The 14,957-nt window shown below is 37.3% G+C and overlaps 1 protein-coding gene across 1 annotated transcript; it reads left to right on the top strand.

The window, feature by feature from the left end:
- Positions 1–3,334: 3,334 nt before the first annotated feature.
- Positions 3,335–4,240, top strand: LOC112905836. Its single transcript, XM_025979026.1, has one exon. The coding sequence runs from the start codon at positions 3,335–3,337 to the stop codon at positions 4,238–4,240; it is 906 nt and encodes a 301-aa protein (XP_025834811.1).
- Positions 4,241–14,957: the final 10,717 nt, after the last annotated feature.

Raw genomic sequence — 14,957 nt, 5'->3', positions numbered from 1 at the left:
GTACGTATGTACGTACGTTCGTATGTCAGCATTTTTTTCGTTTTCGATATCTCAAGAACGGATTGAGATATCGCCCTCAACCAAAATTTTTTCGAAAGATATTATCATAATGAAGATCTGAAAGAAATTTGAACGAAATCGGTCAAGCCGTTTTTTTTTTATAAAAAAAAAAACGAATTAATTACAAACAATTTAATTAAAATACGTTCTAATCTAATCACAACAATGAAGTTACGGAATCAATAATAACGAAATATCATTATTCAAGACAGGGAATAACATATTATAATAACATATTATAATAAAAATTTGTTTATAACAAAATGAATTGTTATAAACAATCGATAAACAATAAAAAATAGTATTTACCAATTGACTGATGCAAGTACTCTATCAATTCGGTTTTCTCAGACGAAATACTGTTTCTTATGGGTTTATAAAATGACGAACTCTCAAACATTGTTTGTTATTTATTATTGTGCCGCGTTTTTTTCAAACTTTAGAAACGAATGTACTTTACAATAACTGTATTATCTAATGGGAAGTTAGTCGTATTAGCACCGACCAAAATGTGCTCAGACCAATTTTATTATTTCTATCATGTGTCCCATCATTCCATATTCTTCCCTATTCCCTAACACATTTGTATTCTTTCCGATCTTGTTCTGCTTATCCTTTTTTTGTCCATATTCATTTTCCGTTTCTTTTCTCATAATTCCATTCGTTCATCTTTATATTCACATGATGATTGTCAAATTGTGTAAATATGATATCACATTAGTACTGTATAATTGTTTAGATAAAATTAATTGGCATTTGATCAGCCCATTTTTGGCGTCCAATTAACCTAACTTCAATTTGCTTTTGCTTATAACTTGTCTTAATTATAATTGTTTCAATTAATTTTTGATTCTTAATAGAGCTACCTCTTACATTTGATAGGCCTTTAATGATCGACCTATATGTTTTTAACATTCAAAAGGGGTTAATTACGGTCATATTTCAACATCTATAATACTTTTCGGGTTTAGATGTCTTACTTTTGGTATTCCTTTAACGATTCTATTCTTGATACCTATGACATTAGCCTATTGTAGTCTGCTAATAATGTGAAGTTCCGTCTGCTTCAATTAATTTTCGACTTCTAATCGAATCATTTGATTCAACTTTAATATTCAAGTTGTCTACTCTTGCCAATTTTTGACCTACTTTTAACCCCAAGTCGGTTGTTTTTTTCGGGTTAGTTACAGTGTGTTCTTGATGCATTTAATGGTCCAGTTTTTGGCAAAAAAGCTTCAATGATTCCAAACTCTTTTTGATACGAATTTTCCACTAGAGTTATTCATGAGAAAATGAAGCTTATAATTTGGAAGAAATTAGGTATTTAACAGTAAATTTTTCAAGAAAAGTTGTTGTACGGTTACACTTCGCGGTTTGTTCCTGATGAGATTGCGCCGATCCCGAGAGTGTGTATGATGTCTCTCCTTCGGAACCGTGCCTGTGAATTGGTGCGCTACGACGCGTCCGTCCTCGACGTCGCAACCCAACGTCTACTTGTATTCTGTCGGCTGTTGCGACTCCAGTATTTCTCCGTTATCTAGCTACTCTGATGCGTGGGAGGGTAACTTACCCTGTCGATATCGCGAAAAATCGCGACCATCGTCACTCGACGACGTGCTCATTGAACTAATAAACTTTTCAAAAGTTTTGCTGGGTGCGCTCGCTTCATCAAAAAGAAAAGCTTTTAATAATAATCGTTACTGACTTGGTAAGTACGAAAAAAGTTATTGAAAATAATCTGTAGAAAACTTTCTTGGGGTGTTTCGAAGAGAGGATTTTAACGTAATTATAAACAAACTTCGAAGACATAATGGACATTAAAATTCATTTTCATTTTGAACACAAAAGGTGTCGGTGTATTTCGATAAGAATTTGAAATGTATACTTATACTTTTATCTAATACTTCTTTTAATTTGTTTTGTTTTTCGAATTTATTATTTATGATATTAACATTTCAACATATCTAATTGTTTCGGGAAATCAGTGATGAATTAATTAGCCTAATTAATACATATACTACTGACCTTTTAGCATTTGTATAGTGACCGTTTAGTAATTATTTTTAAATAATATTAACTACCCACTACTTAATTTGTTATGCTCATTAATGTACTTAATCCATACCGTTACGTAACAGTTACGAACAGAAAACTTTGTTTTCGAAATATTTAGTTCCAAGTTAGTTCATGGATATGTAAATTAGGGTAGATTTGTGGGCTTTTGCGGAAGTCAGGTCAAGATAATATTCCTTTATATAAGTTCCCAGCCACTATTATTCAGCGTTGTAGACCATAATTAGTCAAAGGCAGACGGCACCCCAACTCATTTGATAATGATTATAAATTAACTCTTATCAGAAATATAATTTATCATATAATAACCGAAAAACGATTTTTAACACCCGTTTACTCATCCGAAACTTTTTAATGATAACAGGTGTTCTTTATCGAAAAGGGAAGTTAAATCATTTCTAAAGTTTAATATTCTTTGGTCCTTACCGATATTCATTCTTGTCTTTTGCATTATTTCGTTTGTTGAATAACAATATTCCTTATATACTAAAAAAGGTAAAACAATCTTATATATGTGTGGCGAAATAACTCTTTTTGTTTTTTCTGTGTGTAAATATTTTTTCTAATTTTATTTCATTTCAATTAATATTTCATTTCAAGTAATATTTCCTTTCAGTCTAAACTCTATTGTTCTTTCAATCACTTTTACCTGGAAATCCAACTTCAACCATACCTGCATGCACTCCCATACTAATATCTGGTTTTACCCTTAATTGCTTTCTCTTGAATTCTGTACTATCTAATTCTGTGTATTCCTAGAAACTAGTGTCTTCACCCTCTCTCTCACTACTTTTCCTTCTAGAACATTCTATCAAAATTACTAACAACCCTATCCTATAAATACTCGAAAATTTCTTATCTCAAGACAGTCTCTCGCCTACCGCTACCACCATTCGTAAGTGCTTCGATTATTCCATTATTATTCTCTACATTGTTTTCATTTTTGTTGTTATCTTTGTTATTGTTACTGTTCTGTTACCTTGTTCTCGTTTGTTTGTTTCACTCTTTGTGCCTTTTGTTACTGGTGTTTTCGTTTTGTTCTGGTTATTATAAATTGTTATTTGTTATTATTAGTGTTTTTTTGGTATTTAAATAATATCCACCAAAAGACACTAAAGTGGTGACCCCGACGTGATAACCCTTATTGTTTTTTTTTGTGTGTGTGTACAACCAAAAGCTTGTGTTTTTGTGATTTGTGATTATGGCACATCCTACTGCTGACGAAGCCCAAATCTTAAGTGCGTTAGAATCGGTACTTGGTCAGAGAAGTTTTAGAATGACCTTACCGCCCTTTAATTACACCGATCCAGAACTGTGGTTCTCACAAGTAGAGTTAGGTTTCGCGAGTGCCGGTATTTCATCAAACATAAAAAAGTTCGAGATAGTGGCCCAAAGCCTCGAATCGCGAGTGGCGTCAGAGGTTCGCGATTTAGTGGTAGCGGCTCCAAGCAACGACTCCTACACATCATTGAAAACGGAGTTAATTAAACGGCTTAGCGCGTCTCAGGAAGAGAAAACTCGCCGCTTCTTAGAGAACGAGGAGTTGGGTGACCGGAAACCATCTCAATTTTTGCGGCACCTAAAAAGTCTCGCGGGTTCAACAGTCCCCGACAACATCATTCGCGCCATCTGGTTCAATCGACTACCGAACAACATACAGCCTATCCTTGCAGCCCAAAACAACAGTTCCTTGGAGGACGTGGCCGACCTAGCGGATAAGGTAATGAATTTATCCGTAGGGAAGCCAACAATCGCAGCAGCAGCAACACCTTCAGCAAGTGCACCATCTTCGATAGCCGCCATGCTAGCAGAACAAATACAGCAAATGCGGATAGAAATGAGTGCTGCATTACAACAAGAAATCGCAAATTTTCGGGCCGAGATTTCGGAACTTAGAACCAACCAGCTTCAAGCAGGAAACCCTCCACGTGCGCGCGAACGATCATATTCTCGCGGACGCTCTTCTCTTCGCGGTCGCTCGAAATCTCGCGGACGATACGCCGGTGAAGGTATCTGTTGGTACCACGAACAGTACGGGGCAAGTGCAAGAAAGTGTACGCGACCGTGCAAATTCGCGGGTTCGGAAAACTACGCGGCCAGTCGTTAATGGCGGCAGACGACCCAAGGCCTACAGATTCCCGCCGCATCCTAGTTCCGGACCGCAACAGCAATACACTATTTCTGGTAGACACTGGTGCTGACTTATGCGTTTTTCCCCGGTCCTACCTCCCACAGCCACGAGAAAGGAGTACCTACCAACTTTCCGCGGCTAATGGAACCCCAATCACGACGTACGGCACGACGACTAGGACACTAAATCTGGGACTTCGGAGGGATTTCACGTGGAGATTCGTTGTCGCAGATGTCAGCAGGCCCATCCTGGGAATCGATTTTCTCGCTCACTTCGACCTGCTAGTCGACGCGAAAAATCGCAGGCTCATCGACGGTACGACGAAAATTTCAACACCAGGTCAACCAACCAATTGCGACGTACCGACCGTTAAAATCATCTGCGGATCATCGCCCTACCTGGATCTTCTCGCGAAGTTCCCGGATGTCGTACGCCCAGACGGAATCGTCAAGGTCAAACACCGCACTCAGCACCATATAAAGACGATACCAGGACCACCCGTGGCGCACAAACCCCGAAGGTTGGCCCCAGATCGCCTGAAGGTTGCGAAAAGGGAGTTCGACGCTATGCTGAAGTTGGGAACCATCCGACCATCCCAAAGCTGTTGGTCATCCCCACTCCACATGGTCCCGAAGGAAGACAACGAGTGGCGTCCATGCGGCGACTACCGAGGACTCAACGCGCGGACTGTACCTGACAGATATCCAGTCCGTCATATACATGATTTTTCGCAATCCTTGGCCGGAAAAACCATGTTTTCCACGATTGACTTGGTTAAAGCTTACCATCAGATCCCGGTAGCGCCTGAAGATATCTCCAAGACCGCCATTGCCACGCCCTTTGGACTCTTTGAATTCCCCTTTATGTCGTTCGGTTTACGAAACGCGGCGCAGACATTCCAGCGCTTCATTGACGAAGTACTGCGTGGTCTGGATTTCTGCTACGCGTATATCGACGACATATTGGTGGCATCAACTACGGCAGAGGAACATTTAGTACACCTGGAAACCTTATTTCGTCGCCTTCAGGACTATGGTGTCGTCATTAATCCGGCCAAATGCAAGTTCGGACAATCCGAGGTAAAATTCCTGGGATACCTCGTGAACAGCAAAGGAACGGCACCGCTACCAGAAAGAACCGATGCTATTACATCCCTCCCACGACCAACCACCGTCAAGGAACTCCGTCAATTCTTGGGAATGGTGAATTTTTACCGAAGATTTATCCCCAAGGCTGCAAGCCTCCAAGCGTCCCTTAACGAACTCCTGAAGGGCGACGTCAAAGGCAAGGCGCCGCTCACATGGACGACAGAGGCGATCGCATCGTTCGACGCAACCAAGACCGGTTTGGCAACAGCGACGCTTCTGGCACATCCGGTCCCCGAAGCACAATTGGCAATTTTCTGCGACGCGTCAAATTCCGCTATTGGTGCGGTATTGCAGCAGTTTGTTGACGGAGCCTGGCAGCCGTTATCATTTTTCTCCAGGAAGCTGAAATCGGCAGAAAAGAAGTACGCTGCATATGACAGGGAACTCCTCGCTATCTACGACGCCGTTAAACAGTTCCGACACATGGTAGAGGCAAGGACATTTACCATTTATACAGACCACAAGCCGATCATATACGCATTCGGAAAGAAGGATGGCGTATGCAGTCCACGGCAATTCCGGTACCTAGATTTTATCGGACAGTTCTCCACGGATATTCGTCACCTACCGGGAGAGAACAACGTCGTTGCAGACGCCCTGTCACGAGTCGAAGAGGTCACCGTCGCGGTTGACCTGGAGGAGTTGGCGGCAGCACAGCAAACAGATGAAGAATTAGCATCGTTAGAGAGGAATGAAAACTCTAATCTGCAACTTAAACTTATCAAAATTCCAGGAACGAACTTTTCATTGGTCTGTGACGTTTCGACCTCAATAGCGCGCCCCTTCATTCCCTTCAAATTTCGCAGAGCAGTGTTTGAGAAAATCCACAGTTTGTCGCATCCGGGAGCCAACGCATCGGCCAAACTGGTTTCCGCCCGCTACGTCTGGCCATTCATCAAGAAAGACTGTCGGGAAATGGCCAAAAACTGCCTGCAATGTCAAAAATCCAAGGTGACTCGACATGTTTCAACGGTACCAGGGACCTTCGCACCACCGTCTAGCCGATTCGAACATGTTCATGTCGACATCGTAGTGATGCCCTACTGCGACGGCTACCGATATCTGCTGACGTGTGTCGATCGATTCTCCCGCTGGCCAGAAGCTATCCCGATGGAGGACCAGGAAGCCGTTACGGTGGCTCGCAACTTTTACAATCATTGGATAGCGCGTTTCGGAACCCCGCTAAGAATCACGACGGATCAGGGTCGACAATTCGAGTCGCATCTGTTCAGAGAATTAAACGCTCTGACAGGTACGACTCACTTAAAAACAACTGCCTATCACCCAGAAGCAAACGGGATGGTCGAAAGGCTTCACCGACAGTTGAAGGCCGCGATAAAGTGCCACCGTACCACAAAATGGACCGAAACGCTTCCCACGGTGATGTTAGGGATCCGATCAGCCTGGAAGGACGATTTGCAGTCAACCGCGGCAGAGATGCTGTATGGCGAACCCCTACGCCTTCCCGGTGAATTCCTTACACAGGCTACTCAACAACCAAACATCACATCGGACTTCGTACAAAAATTGCGAGAACATGTGCAGCATCTACGTCCCGTACACGGAACCAGACACGGTAAAATGGTACCATTCATTTTCAAGGACCTCGCGACTTCAACCCACGTGTTCATTCGTCACGAGGGACCCAAAGGACCGCTTCAGCAACCCTATAACGGACCATACAAGGTTGTCAGTCGCGCAGAGAAAACATTCACTGTTGACATTCGCGGAAAAAACGTCAAGGTCTGTATAAATAGGCTTAAACCGGCATACATCTTTGCCGACCTGGATGACAACGACGACGAAAGGACAATCGAGATACAGCAGACTCCGGCGAATCCGGGAATACCATCCAATCCCATACCGGAACTACAACCCGTGCCGGAACAACCACCCGCGTCGGAACTGCCAGTCGCCCAGCCACGGACAACGCCCTTGCAACAGCGGACAACGCGGTCAGGACGGCGCGTACGATTTCCAGACCGCCTACAAGTCGGGTTTTCGTGACTCCATCACTGGCAGGGGGGTACTGTGGCGAAATAACTCTTTTTGTTTTTTCTGTGTGTAAATATTTTTTCTAATTTTATTTCATTTCAATTAATATTTCATTTCAAGTAATATTTCCTTTCAGTCTAAACTCTATTGTTCTTTCAATCACTTTTACCTGGAAATCCAACTTCAACCATACCTGCATGCACTCCCATACTAATATCTGGTTTTACCCTTAATTGCTTTCTCTTGAATTCTGTACTATCTAATTCTGTGTATTCCTAGAAACTAGTGTCTTCACCCTCTCTCTCACTACTTTTCCTTCTAGAACATTCTATCAAAATTACTAACAACCCTATCCTATAAATACTCGAAAATTTCTTATCTCAAGAGAGTCTCTCGCCTACCGCTACCACCATTCGTAAGTGCTTCGATTATTCCATTATTATTCTCTACATTGTTTTCATTTTTGTTGTTATCTTTGTTATGGTTACTGTTCTGTTACCTTGTTCTCGTTTGTTTGTTTCACTCTTTGTGCCTTTTGTTACTTGTGTTTCGTTGTTATTGTTATAAACTGTTATCTGTTATTATTAGTGTTTTTTTTGGTATTTAAGTAATACCCATCAAAAGACACTAAATATGTATTTTCTAAAGTTTGAGCCTTTTTGGCTCTTTCAGTACCATGTTACATCTTCGTGTTTGGATTCGATATTCCTTATTTTTTTAATATATTGCTTATTATTTCTATTTGAAATGACAAGGTTCCATCAATGGTTGTTCCATTGTACCAAGAACAAATGTGGAAGAATAATGTCCGACAGATGTGAAATACAATTGAAAAACTGTTTCATTATTCATAAATTACAAATTTTACGGGAATATTAAAAAAGTAATATAACTTTAACGGTTTCTCATGCATGGGCTCGCATATGTAAATGTAAATTTACGCTGTGTAGAACGTTTGCTTCACATATTAGAAGCCATTTTGGGAAGATTGCAAACAAATACATACCTACAAAGTACGTTTAGATGACGTTTCCAACTGTAGCTTGTTCTCTCAAAGTCGTTAGAAAGGCTTTAAAGTGGCTGCGTTACAAAAGTAGCATCCCCGTTGTTGTATAATGTGCTTACTAACTCCTTTTGTTGTCTTAGGTTTGTTATCAACCGCATCATCCGCACACATTTACAATAGAGGCGTTTAGACCTTATTTGGAATCGTTAGAAAGGAAATTCCCGGTTTCTAAGAAAAAAGGATAACAATAAATATAATTCTCTGACTGAAAAAGTTTCTGAACATTTAATAAAATCTTTTCGTTTTTATGGAACGGTTTTGAATTATTTAAAGGCTTTTCCTCGAGAAGAAGTTGTAGGCTGAATAATTTAATACTTTTGTTTATTTCAACCATAGAAAGAAAGATAGTAAGAAGTGTGCTGGCGAGATAGCAACAAAAGAGTATAAAATATAAGAAATTCAGTAACAAATCGAATATGGCATTAGCTTTTTTTATCGAAAATGAACTGGGCAAAGCTGTGCATGGATTTTGAAATAATACTTGAATTATTCATGGAAATACTTTGACCTGGGGCTCGAATTTATTTCAAGAGCGAGATTGGATATATGTATATATATATAAAAATGATATTAATTTCATTTGGAAGATAGATGATAAGAGAATCTTTATATTCCATGAATAATCAAATTTAATAATATAACACTTCATAATTTTAAAGGATAATTGAAGGAATGTCTTTTATCGTGTAAAATGGTTAATTTAATGATAGTATACATAATTAATTGATTGTACATTTTATAAATGATTTAAACGTGAAATTCAACAGTAATCTATAACAGCAGGGTGATTGAGAAAGCACAACAATTTCTTGATTGATTTGATGCAATTAAAAGTTTTTTATCCTGTTGAGCAGGACAATTTATCAGAAAGGCTTAAAAAACCTGTCGACGATGGTGTCGTCATCTCATCAATGATAAAAGTACATTCGGAATAACTCTTTTAAAAACGTAATATAGTCGATTATTTGTTTTCTGATTGGAGTTATTAATCTTTATAGGAGCTTTGTAATTACATTTTCTGTTTTAATTTAACGTTCGGCATGAAGTCAATATCCGTAGTACCATATTGGTTGGTTTGTATCTATACCTATCCTTTCTAATTTGCCCCTTTGATGTTGTGGCGCTAGAGTTGAAAAAGCACTTTAAAAATTGACAAAGCACTTAATATGTCACATACGATCTCTTATGTTATACTTCTGTTCTCATCTCCGTGAGGCGGAATTTTTATAAAAACATGTCAAAATTGAGATTATTACAAGTTACCTAATAAATTCTACTATTTCTACGGCAAATTCACTCATTTAAAATCGAAAATTGTAATTTTTGCGTTGTCATAAAAGTTTAGTTTTCTCCCTGTAATTATGTGTAGATGTATATGCCTAGTATGTTTCTCATTTTTAGGAAGATCGATTCATATTTCAATTCCGTATAAAATCCTTCTTTGTCCCGAACTTTTTCCGAACGTGAGTTATTCTAATTTACTCCATAAACCCTGTGAAAGCGAGACTTAAAAGTGTCTTCTGGAGTTTTCGTTTTACTTTTTATATTCTTTGGGACAAAAACAAAACTTTCTACTTATTTCGAGTACTTGAAGCTCGGGCTTTTACGTCACTGTTCAAACTTCTTCAGCTGTTATAAATCCTGAACAAAGACCTATAAGCGCTTCCATAAAACTGGTTATTCTTTTCCACGCTTCTTGTGGACTTCCTCGATCTTTTTTTGGGATCATTATTTCTCTCAATGGACAAAATGGTCAATTACAGCTATTTCTATAGCGTAAGCGCATACTTAATTATTATACATTATACAGTTTGTCTGAACATTAAAAGGGTAAGATCTGAAGGCACATAGGGGTTGTAAAAGTATGCACAAAAAATACCCCAGTTAACGAGTCGTCATTGATTGAGAACAGTTGCCGCTATTTAGTTACCTTGGCAACAGCTGATACGTCGACAAGTCAATTGTACGTAATAATCAAGGTTACTACTGCATTCGTTAGCGTTCCATTGGAAAAGTATTACCAAAACATTCAAAACATTTCTTTTTTACGTTCCTGGTTTTCCCTTAATATTTCCGAAGAATGTCAACTGTTTTTTTAACTGTAAATTTCATCAAAAATTATTATTTTTAATGATCATATGGGAAATTTACAGGACGCTGCAAGATTAACAGTATGATGAACGAAATCTGTTATTATTAGTGTTTTTTTTGGTATTTAAGTAATACCCATCAAAAGACACTAAATATGTATTTTCTAAAGTTTGAGCCTTTTTGGCTCTTTCAGTACCATGTTACATCTTCGTGTTTGGATTCGATATTCCTTATTTTTTTAATATATTGCTTATTATTTCTATTTGAAATGACAAGGTTCCATCAATGGTTGTTCCATTGTACCAAGAACAAATGTGGAAGAATAATGTCCGACAGATGTGAAATACAATTGAAAAACTGTTTCATTATTCATAAATTACAAATTTTACGGGAATATTAAAAAAGTAATATAACTTTAACGGTTTCTCATGCATGGGCTCGCATATGTAAATGTAAATTTACGCTGTGTAGAACGTTTGCTTCACATATTAGAAGCCATTTTGGGAAGATTGCAAACAAATACATACCTACAAAGTACGTTTAGATGACGTTTCCAACTGTAGCTTGTTCTCTCAAAGTCGTTAGAAAGGCTTTAAAGTGGCTGCGTTACAAAAGTAGCATCCCCGTTGTTGTATAATGTGCTTACTAACTCCTTTTGTTGTCTTAGGTTTGTTATCAACCGCATCATCCGCACACATTTACAATAGAGGCGTTTAGACCTTATTTGGAATCGTTAGAAAGGAAATTCCCGGTTTCTAAGAAAAAAGGATAACAATAAATATAATTCTCTGACTGAAAAAGTTTCTGAACATTTAATAAAATCTTTTCGTTTTTATGGAACGGTTTTGAATTATTTAAAGGCTTTTCCTCGAGAAGAAGTTGTAGGCTGAATAATTTAATACTTTTGTTTATTTCAACCATAGAAAGAAAGATAGTAAGAAGTGTGCTGGCGAGATAGCAACAAAAGAGTATAAAATATAAGAAATTCAGTAACAAATCGAATATGGCATTAGCTTTTTTTATCGAAAATGAACTGGGCAAAGCTGTGCATGGATTTTGAAATAATACTTGAATTATTCATGGAAATACTTTGACCTGGGGCTCGAATTTATTTCAAGAGCGAGATTGGATATATGTATATATATATAAAAATGATATTAATTTCATTTGGAAGATAGATGATAAGAGAATCTTTATATTCCATGAATAATCAAATTTAATAATATAACACTTCATAATTTTAAAGGATAATTGAAGGAATGTCTTTTATCGTGTAAAATGGTTAATTTAATGATAGTATACATAATTAATTGATTGTACATTTTATAAATGATTTAAACGTGAAATTCAACAGTAATCTATAACAGCAGGGTGATTGAGAAAGCACAACAATTTCTTGATTGATTTGATGCAATTAAAAGTTTTTTATCCTGTTGAGCAGGACAATTTATCAGAAAGGCTTAAAAAACCTGTCGACGATGGTGTCGTCATCTCATCAATGATAAAAGTACATTCGGAATAACTCTTTTAAAAACGTAATATAGTCGATTATTTGTTTTCTGATTGGAGTTATTAATCTTTATAGGAGCTTTGTAATTACATTTTCTGTTTTAATTTAACGTTCGGCATGAAGTCAATATCCGTAGTACCATATTGGTTGGTTTGTATCTATACCTATCCTTTCTAATTTGCCCCTTTGATGTTGTGGCGCTAGAGTTGAAAAAGCACTTTAAAAATTGACAAAGCACTTAATATGTCACATACGATCTCTTATGTTATACTTCTGTTCTCATCTCCGTGAGGCGGAATTTTTATAAAAACATGTCAAAATTGAGATTATTACAAGTTACCTAATAAATTCTACTATTTCTACGGCAAATTCACTCATTTAAAATCGAAAATTGTAATTTTTGCGTTGTCATAAAAGTTTAGTTTTCTCCCTGTAATTATGTGTAGATGTATATGCCTAGTATGTTTCTCATTTTTAGGAAGATCGATTCATATTTCAATTCCGTATAAAATCCTTCTTTGTCCCGAACTTTTTCCGAACGTGAGTTATTCTAATTTACTCCATAAACCCTGTGAAAGCGAGACTTAAAAGTGTCTTCTGGAGTTTTCGTTTTACTTTTTATATTCTTTGGGACAAAAACAAAACTTTCTACTTATTTCGAGTACTTGAAGCTCGGGCTTTTACGTCACTGTTCAAACTTCTTCAGCTGTTATAAATCCTGAACAAAGACCTATAAGCGCTTCCATAAAACTGGTTATTCTTTTCCACGCTTCTTGTGGACTTCCTCGATCTTTTTTTGGGATCATTATTTCTCTCAATGGACAAAATGGTCAATTACAGCTATTTCTATAGCGTAAGCGCATACTTAATTATTATACATTATACAGTTTGTCTGAACATTAAAAGGGTAAGATCTGAAGGCACATAGGGGTTGTAAAAGTATGCACAAAAAATACCCCAGTTAACGAGTCGTCATTGATTGAGAACAGTTGCCGCTATTTAGTTACCTTGGCAACAGCTGATACGTCGACAAGTCAATTGTACGTAATAATCAAGGTTACTACTGCATTCGTTAGCGTTCCATTGGAAAAGTATTACCAAAACATTCAAAACATTTCTTTTTTACGTTCCTGGTTTTCCCTTAATATTTCCGAAGAATGTCAACTGTTTTTTTAACTGTAAATTTCATCAAAAATTATTATTTTTAATGATCATATGGGAAATTTACAGGACGCTGCAAGATTAACAGTATGATGAACGAAATATCGATGAAATAATTGTATACTTCCAATGGCTTTTGATAATAATTCTTCCATTTTTGGACATTAATGTAGGTAAACTATTTAAGGAAAATGGAAAATTAATATAAATACCAGATTATTTTTAGCAACCGAGGCTATTGTTGAACAAAGAAAAGCCCCTTAATGAGCAAATGGAAACAGAAATTCAAATTTAACTTGTTTGAGTGATTAAGGTAAATTGAATAAACGTTAGATAAATTTAGCAGTCCTCCTGGCCTTTTCTTAAGAAAATGTTTCTGACAGGAGTTAATTTTGAATTTTATTTAAGATGTGCAATACCACTTTGAGCGGTAGCGTGAGTTATGCGAATAAAATTTGTCCCTAAGCCCTAAGGTTCTTGACAAAAGCGAAATAATTAAGTTTAGCTTTTCTCTTGGTTAGAAAATAGAATATTTAAAGCGACGTACGGGGGGTTGTTAATATAAAATAGAAATTTTCCGCTTAGCGAACGATTTGATACGATGCAAATAAAGCTTTAATGTTGGAATTTTTCCAAAGTTCATATTGATTTTCAATTGTATAATATCTATCAATGGAATGTGTCTGAAGATTCTTGTTTGGAAAATGTGAATTGTCTTGTTTTTGATCTTCTCATTTATAAAAAGAACTTGATAAGGTGATAGGCAATAGTTAAACGTAACTACCCTATTTGATACATCTTGTTGGGATAATGGAAGCTAGAGGGATGGAGTACAAATCCTCATATAAATTAACTTATTAGCTGACTAAATGGTCTGTTTCTCAGGGGGTTGTTTGTGAAGGAAATCGTAAAATTCGGAGTGAATATAGAAATTAGTTTAGTTCATCACGTCCTGTTTCTTGCTCTTTACGACTACTTTAGCAACACAATCACGAATTCGTCAGAAAACTTGTAGCAGTTTAGGGCGCATATACGTAGAAACTAGAAATGAAGAGCCCGTTTCACCACCAACTCGATGTTGTATGCAAGATAAATTTTAAATTGAATGAAATATCAACGATACTCATTTTATTTCGCAGAGTTCAGTATTAAGTAAGGGTGTAAGGTGGTAATCGTAAGGTTGATTTGGAGGGGTTGTAATATAATAATATAATATTATTACAAATCAGGAGTTCTCATTCGGCGTCATCGACGATGGAAACTCAATATTTCATCCCTTACGGGTCGATGGCCGCCGTGAGGATAGTACATTCTGGAGAAACGTTACATTGAAAGCTGCAAGAGTTGGAGAAAAAGGATTCCAGAAGTTTATCTGTCACAGTAACAGTGGCCGCGAGCACAAGGATTCTAGTCATTTCGTTCTTATGTAGACGGAGGCTGATCCCTTGGGATCATGTAACGTAACCGTAAGAGGTCCCGGATGCTTTCTTATGAACGAAGTTGAATGTATGATATCACGGCTTCTCTATCTCAACTTCTTATCATTCCTTTACTATTGTTGTCACAGCGAATTTGTAAAAGGGCCGTTTTCAGATATTCTGAAGATTGCCAAAACGTCGAATAATTTCAACAGTCGATTATGCTGTTTAATAATTATATAATAAAGCATTTTCAATTTAAACAAAATTTTCTTTGTTTGTCGAACCACTGTGCAAGTTATTC

Source organism: Agrilus planipennis, unplaced genomic scaffold (assembly GCF_000699045.2).
Source record: "Agrilus planipennis isolate EAB-ADULT unplaced genomic scaffold, Apla_2.0 scaffold238, whole genome shotgun sequence".
Taxonomy (NCBI): Eukaryota; Metazoa; Arthropoda; class Insecta; order Coleoptera; family Buprestidae; genus Agrilus; species Agrilus planipennis.
The sequence above is the reverse complement of the archived record's forward strand: the minus strand, read 5'-3'. Positions and strand labels throughout refer to the sequence as shown.